The 7,875-nt window shown below is 43.4% G+C and overlaps 1 protein-coding gene across 1 annotated transcript; it reads left to right on the top strand.

The window, feature by feature from the left end:
* Positions 1-1,087: 1,087 nt before the first annotated feature.
* On the top strand, positions 1,088-7,639 carry LOC135897208 (uncharacterized). Its single transcript, XM_065425790.2, has 6 exons — positions 1,088-1,349; positions 4,423-4,490; positions 6,038-6,151; positions 6,254-6,298; positions 7,208-7,258; positions 7,498-7,639. The coding sequence occupies exons 1-6, from the start codon at positions 1,268-1,270 to the stop codon at positions 7,531-7,533; spliced, it is 396 nt and encodes a 131-aa protein (XP_065281862.1). The 5' UTR covers positions 1,088-1,267; the 3' UTR covers positions 7,534-7,639.
* The last annotated feature ends 236 nt before the right edge of the window (positions 7,640-7,875 follow it).

The following is a 7,875-nucleotide window of genomic DNA, read 5'->3' as shown; positions in this document are numbered from 1 at the left end:
GTCTTCATTACTAAGCCAGGTTTCAGACACACATATTATTGAAAAGGTATTGTTAAGTGTCGAAAAGAGGTTCCCAAAATCATGAAAATGCTAGCGGAGACTTCTAGCATTGAAGTGAATAATTGAATGGTAGTCGCGTGACATGAATTTATTCAACGCAGATGTTGACAAGTAAGAATCCATGGTGGATGGTAATGACATTTAAGAGTCAGAATACCGGCAGTTAGTTGAAAACAGAAAGGTCAGACTCATCAGCAATGCGACAAGCACGGCTTTTATTTGTCTTTCTGGCCTTAATCTGACAAATATCCGTACACACGTGCTTCCAGCTATTGGCTTTCATTAGCACCAGTGCTTTGGAAAAGATTGCCTTATTTTGTGGCTCAAGTGGTCATTAACAAATATGGGAAAGTTGTTGTCATATTCGCCGATGCCATTCAAGCAGAGCCTTGCCTTGCGTGCCTTGCTGATAAACTCATTCTTTTTCGTTCAAGAACAGAATCTAGCAGTTAAGTTTTTTCTTACCATTATCTTTAGTAGCGACTCGATGAATAACACCGATATCGGCGGAAGTCACGGGACAACGAATTTTCCTGCCACTGAAGCATATGAAGAGAAAATGCGCTTAGGTGTAATTCTAAGGGTAATAGAAACATGCCACTAAAATTATCTTTGGATGTAGCTATTCATCAATGGCTTGTAGATTGTTGTCAGGGGAACGCCTAAGCGGACAAAAAAATGAGCAGTTGACATGAATAAGCATAATTTTATTAAAGAGGAAACATTAGGCAGCATGAAAAGTAAACAGATATTAAGTGAACCCGGTTCAAATACTCCTCATCGTAATTTATGGTAACATAAAAACACACGTCGAGCAGTTGTAAAATTATGCGGGTTAAATTTGGATAATGCAATGGAACTGTTCTCTTTATTTTTTTTTTACCTTCGGCGAAGCATGAGGGAAATCCCTCAGACATCTTTGGTGAACATGCCGAGAGCGTAGTCTCCGCGGCCCACGTGACAACAGTCCCCCTGTGCGGGCTCGCATGTAGCGAGGGATGCATCGAATTGCGGTCCACACGCCCCCCTCTTCAGCGAACGGCGCAGATGCGAAGACTCCGAAATACATCGCCGTCTCAACGTTCCGACAGTGGGCGGAAAGCAACGGTGCGGACGCGAAGGACGCTTGTGCCAGACGTCTTTTTGCACTCCACCGTGAAGTTTGCGTGCTTCGAACGTATTATACCGGCTTTTATTCGTAACAGCGATGAAGTTTCCATCCGTGCAGGTAGTTCTTAGCAGCTTAGTTCTTGTTGCTGCTGCCCAGATACAACTGTGTCCTCATCAAGGTAAGTTTGGCCTCTCCTTTGAATTTGTTTACTTTGTATGATAAGACGTCAACGTTGCTTTATTAGCCGGTGGTACACCAAATTATTAAGTGGGAGCGCCTTTGTGTTTCATGTCATGACTTGTTTCGTGCATTCGAAGGAATAATATAGCGACTGGTCTTGAACTTTCTTGTTTCGGTTACAGCACCCCCTGCCTCATGTCACTTTGGTGCTGCTTTCCATTTTGCCATTCCTTTTTTTTTGCGTTTTCTTTTATTTTGTATTTTTATTTCATTCGTTCAGAACGCCTAATAAGAGAGATTACTTTCTTATCTGATATTGCCTCGATTACAACCCTTTTAATCGCCTCGCATGCCTTTCAGTTCTTACGTCAATTTAAAAGGGCCCTCAGAGTTGTATGTCTAACGATCCTAATTGTAACATGTAAGTCACAACTGATGGTTGTGGTCATGGTGACACTAGGCGGAATTAAAGTATTCTGGATAAATTAAGCAAGTTTTGAGAATTCTGTATCAAGTAGCGACACGTTGGGGAAAGTTTTCTACGGTATATTTTTACCTCTGATCATTGAACTGTCTCGGGCGGGCCTAAGCCGTTGTCCATAAACAAGCGTATGGAACTTTAACGATATAATACGAAGATTATTAACACGATAGCGTTAAGGAGCTCGTGTCGCAGAAAAGCCGGTGTCGTCGGTGTCGGCGTCGGGTGTCGGCGTCGGCGTTTGCGGCGTTGACCGTGAGCGATAAATCACGGCAGGCGCTTCATAAATAAAAAGCAACTTCCAAGATTGGCCCGGTGGGAATCGAACCCGGGTCTCCGGAGTGTGAGACGGAGACGCTACCACTCAGCCACGAGTTCGATGCTTCCAAGCGGTGCAAACGCGCCTCTGGTGAATGCGGTGTTGCCTTCGAAACGAGCCGTGGAAAGTTATAGTGCGGTGTATATCGGTAATTATGAACATGTAACGTACAGAAGTCACAATTACACGAGTTGCGAAGTGCGTTTCCGCTGCATTTCTTCTGCGCTTTCCGCACACGCAGAGCCATCTTGCGGCAAACACAGAAGACCCCCTCCTCTCAATGTACGGCGCTGCCCCGACAGGAGGCGCGCCGCGCGCGCATTGGGACCGCTGCCAGGCGCGTCGCGGGACTCCCTCTCCCCTGACGACGCTTCGCCGTGCTCCCGGTTTAGATTACTATCTATCTCTCTGCCCGTGCCGATGACGACGTTTGGCTGGCGTAGATCGTTTCCCCTCCGAGACACCGAGTTCTTTGGTTCGTTTCGTTCGCTCAGGCGCACGTTTCGTTGCCGCGCCGAACGCTGCGTTGCTCGACGCTCACCGCGTGATAGGTGGGCGCTAAGTCCGATGCGGGGCGCATCGTAAGTGATTGCTGTGCCGTAGCGCATTGTCTTATACCCCTTGGCGGGTCGACGGGAACGCTGTCGCGTCCCACTCTTGAAGGCGAAGCTTAAGCGTCCTCCAATTTTTTTTGCTATTTAGCGAAATATCCCTGGGAGCCGTTTCGGTTTTGGCTCATGAGTTCACTGCTTTTGCTCTGAAACGCCACAAAGCTTGTCATTTTCAAACCCTTTCTATTGTACAATATACTTACTAGTCACAACCACATGAAGTCCCGGGACAATGCAGCCAAGAAAAACATAACAAAAGTATTGGTTGCTTAAATTAAGGAGTAGAAATGGTAAGGTAAAAGGACAATGAATGTGGGTGGTTATAACCGACGCGTATGGCTCCCACCGCCTGCAAGTTATGCTTTTGTTAACTTTAATTTAACTTTAGCTAAGTGTTTCTACGCTTCAAATGTAAGGGTAAATAACTTCTACTTTGCTTTCCTTGGCTTCATAATATTTTGGCTTCACATGGTTTTAACTAACAGAAATTGGACCCCTCGTTTCCTCTGCTCCTCATTAATTAAAAAAAAGAAACAATCGCCGCGTTTGGCACCAACGCACTATGCGATTTATCTTTCCTATATAGCCATCCTCCTGCTGATTAGCTTCCTATTAGTTTGTTAAGTGTGGTAAAGGCACGCGGTATGGAAAAGCTTATTTCGTATATTTCTTTTTTCCCTTTGCGTTCCCCTTTGCGTTCCCTATCTAAAGAGGGCTTGTTAAGTATGAAAGTCTAGAGCCTCTCCCACCTCTTTCTTTTTGGCAGTTTGGTAACATTTTCTAACACATCAAGCTGGTAACGTCGCGCTTACTACAGATTTTCTGTTATTTTCCAGAATTTTGTACGCTGTGAAAGAAAATTATTGTTGAAATTACTTCTTGTGCAACTATATTGAGTAAATACAACTTTCTTCTTGCTAACGTCGTTATTAGTATACCTCAAGAATTATTTTATTGTTTTCATTCTTGGCAGCGTAACATACTGATATGGCAGGGTTTGTAGCTTTTATGCGGCGCTACTTGAGGTGCAGTGCGTGCTATAGTGATGAAGTATTACCACTCGCGAAATCCCACAACATTTAACAGCTGTCACAAGATCGATAAAGACGCTGCAAATGGAAATTCTTACGACTAATCGTCCAATTTGAAGAGAAATAAAAACACCTGTAAAAGAAAGATTACTAAAAACACGGGGAAATGGAACAGAATAAACAGTACAACGAATAGGAAAAACAACAACCCATCTGCCACTGTAGGTCAGCTGCAATTACGTTCTGTTGATGACAACGTGGTCGAAAGATTCAGTTCTCCGGAAATGCAAAAATAAATAAAAATAAAATGCTTGTTGTCTTAGATTTAGATGCAGATTATAAACATCTTGGAGTGGTCGAAAATTATGTGGAACCATTCACTGCTGAAACTTTCACAGCCCCAGTGTTGCATTCGACACCAAACCTCAAGAAGCAATGGAACGACAACACTTCAAGTTGCGCCAATATGTCATGCTTTAGTAGAACGTCTCCCTTGTTTCTAATCGGCGCACAGTACTTTAGTGCCAGATGTGTTCATCTTGCAGTTACTTGTATTGCTACTTTATTATTAAATATGATCCGTTTAAATCCGAGCAACGTCTTTCTATTTTTTTTTTCTTTTCTTGCAGCAAGCCTCACAGAGGAACTTCGAAACTGTCACGGCAGAGAGCTCAGCAGCAACGACGCGTTCAACACGGTAAATATTCTATTATAAATACCACTCGCTCGAAAAACCCTCGGTAACCTTTTTTTCTTGTTTTCTTCATTATTGTGTCAACAAGTTATTTGCATCGCAATTGGTTTCGGATATAACACGTACCGAGGTTTCCTAAAACTTCTGGTTCTTCCGAGGAATACTGATAGCGAAACACGTCGCGTATCAGCGTTCTTTTGCAAGGAAAGGCAGTAATTTTTATGCCCACGGCACCTGAACAGTGGCTCTGTTCTTGTGATTTGAGCGCGAGTTCCCGGGTTCGAATGCCAGCCACGTCAGCCGCGTTTACACGGGCGTGTAATAAAAAAGAACAATCGTGCACCGCACATTAGGCATACGCTCAAGTAACCAATCTTGCGAAAATAAGCAGGAGCCAAATCATGATTGTTGTGCTGGCTTTCGGGATGCTTAAACCTCCACGAATAATCAGAAAATTCTACCTTCGTCGCGCGACTCGTATGGAGCGAGCCAGCTGGATAGATCCCATTAGTAGGAATTTCTGTCACAAGAATTTTTTCACTAATATATTAGACAACGTCACCCGGGCACGATATATCCAATTGCCCATCAAATTCTATCAGAGGGGAATGAAATGTAGGTGGGAAATTCGAAAGTAGCCGCGATAATTTTACGCGGGAAGTTCCGGTCGCGTCATGATGACCTCATTTTATAATTAGGCCACCATTTTACGTAGAAATTGATGTTTCAAAAACTACAGCTCTTCCCATAATTTCAGATACACTCACCGGCAACGCAAGCTCACTTTGAATATTGCGCTCTTTGGTCATACCTGGCCCTTGCGTCATTAAAAATGAAACATTCATTCACTTCGAATAGGAGTAAACATTGTTCCTACTGCTAACTGCGCTTGATGTGAGTATTCTCCAGAACGTTCTGACTTCATTGAATGCGAAGTCGTAGTTTTGGCCTGTGTGTAAGTGTATGTGTGGGAACATAAATAAAATATGGTGCTGGTGTTACGAAAGAGGCACGTAAAAATGTTTGGAAGCATGGCCATCCTTATTTTCTCTTCACGCAGCGCCACGATTAACATGATCACTGTTACAAGATTCGGACTCTATCGAGCTCAACCAGGTGGCTCTGCACATGCACATATTTCCATGCTTTTACTGTAGCGGTACCCGTTTTCCCGTCGCATCTTTTTTTATGTCGTATGCAATGTTTATTGGCTGTTGTACAATTCTCAACAGTAGCTTTCAACCAGTGACCTAGCGGTGACCATTATGGCCACCTCGAATGCGAAGGTGACATAGTCACCTAGCCAGCTTGTTATAATCACCCACGCGATGCATAATTTTCTAGCATTCTCGTGTATATCTCCTCGAACATATTTTTTTCTTTCTTCCCCAATCTTTATTTAACTGCCTTGTGCCGATACATCTCCATCTGCCACATATAGTTATACTAGGTGTAATGATATGCAAGTACAATGCAGTATCACTTGCTAAATAGCGCAGAGGCTATTGACGGTTTTTTTTCTAATATCGTGCGATGTTTACTTTATGCAGCTGTCGGAGTTCAGCAAGAGATACGAGGATTATTGCGCTCACAAGATGGCGCCGGATACGTCGGCCGCTGAGCTGTTCGCGCAACGATGTGCGGACAAGAACTTCAACAGCTTGGTGAGCGCAAGGGCTGCCTCTTCCATATTACTTATTAGGCGAATTTCATTACAAAACATTTATTCAGTGTAACTGTTTCTAAGCTAATGTTTTCTCTTGCAGTTTTACCGGTGCTGGGCGGACATGCTGAGTGCAGACTATACATTGGTAAGCGTCTCGCGTCAGACCCGTTCACGTAAGCCATATGAGTACCGTGTACTACTTGGAATCGTTCTCTTGCACCTGTTTAGTAATAGTACAGACGAATAATTCTAATGTAACAAATATACATCTGTCATTCCACTATCCTGTGCATTCACATCACCACGTGTCACTAACCGAAAGATGCTAAAAGGTAATTAAATGTTACTTGTTTTAAAGACCGCACGCTCTTCTGACTTCGAAACGGAAGACCAGGTGACACATACAGCAACGTAGTTAGAAGCAAATTGTATAGCACGTACTTTTCGAAGCAGCTTTGTAATTGCCTCAGTGCAAGTAAACTGGATGTTGCGAGGTACTCGCCCCAGGAAAGGAGCCACTTTCCCTGCAGCAAATTTTGTCACTCACTTATTCGATCTGCACGTTAACACCACAGTGCATTAACGCCATGTTTTATATCTAACGTCACTTACAGCGCATACATAGACGAGGGACAAAAATGACGACGAAGAGAAGCGCTGTTTTTGTCCTTCGTCCATGTATGCTCTGTAAGTTATGATTGATACCATGGAATACCAACTAGCCCGTACCTAAACATTGCTTTATATCAAAGTCAAGTGCCCAGGTAATGTTTCCTTCGTGAGTCCAACACAGACCCTTCCCTCTCCGGCACGTACTACTCGCTCTCACTCTTTCTACCTTTAATGCTGCGCGGCAAACTTACCACTCTGCATGAAACGCGAAGCTGCTCGTTTCTCTCGTAATCAGCATTTATTGATGCGCTCCGAAGAAGACTCTTGGGGTGAAGGAGAACTCAACTAATAATCTGCTGCGCAAAGTTAGGAATAAAGCGACTAGGCAACGGGGAGAATCCCAAAAGAACGCAAGTAATTGACACTGCTCTTCATTTCACAGAATTCGGCGGGAATCGACAGCACTGACTTAGCTGCATTCAAGAAGTCATTAGTAAGTTTAAGCAATTTCTCCTATCTTGATATACGCGCAAGTGTTCCCATGGAGCATGAAACTCATATTCGTATTCAGGTATATAATAGACCTTTTGTGCTAAGCATCCAGTGTTTCAGAGAAGTGTAGTAGACTGCATGCACTGACGTTTTATAAAAAACTAGACACGTCAGAATACAAACAGAACTAATGGGCAGCTCATTATTGCAATACATTTTGATATGTATATGATTTTTCAGGATTGCCAATTTCACGTCTTGGGTATAGAAGCCTAGTCAGTACATCTCACCCACACGGAAAGAAGTGAAAAGGCCAGTCACCTGTTACAATTTGTCATTTTTTTGCCTTGTCGGTGCAACTTTCAATAAAGGTTCTGTTGTACGCGTTTGTCAAGTCTACACACACTAAGGTACCTGACAAGGCACCACAAAATAACAAACTTACTTCGGCAGCATCAAAAGGCTGTGCTCAAATCGTGCGTCCAGAGGAAGTTTTGACATTACACTTCATCGGAAGAGCATCTTTGCCGATTGAAGCAGGCGGAATTCACGCTCAAATATTGTGGAGAAACCGCAATACGATAGAAAAACACAATACAAGTTTTAATGTCACGCTCC

The sequence above is a fragment of the Dermacentor albipictus genome, unplaced genomic scaffold (assembly GCF_038994185.2).
Source record: "Dermacentor albipictus isolate Rhodes 1998 colony unplaced genomic scaffold, USDA_Dalb.pri_finalv2 scaffold_35, whole genome shotgun sequence".
Classification (NCBI taxonomy): Eukaryota; Metazoa; Arthropoda; class Arachnida; order Ixodida; family Ixodidae; genus Dermacentor; species Dermacentor albipictus.
This window is presented reverse-complemented; position numbering and strand designations above follow the sequence as displayed.

Excerpts from the sequence above, each read along its gene's own strand:
- LOC135897208 (XM_065425790.2), top strand. The coding sequence starts at position 1,268 with ATGAAGTTTCCATCCGTGCAGGTAGTTCTTAGCAGCTTAGTTCTTGTT. Across the intron at positions 6,299-7,207 it reads TGAGTGCAGACTATACATTG|AATTCGGCGGGAATCGACAG; the intron begins GTAAGCGTCTCG and ends TTCATTTCACAG. Across the intron at positions 7,259-7,497 it reads CTGCATTCAAGAAGTCATTA|GATTGCCAATTTCACGTCTT; the intron begins GTAAGTTTAAGC and ends ATGATTTTTCAG.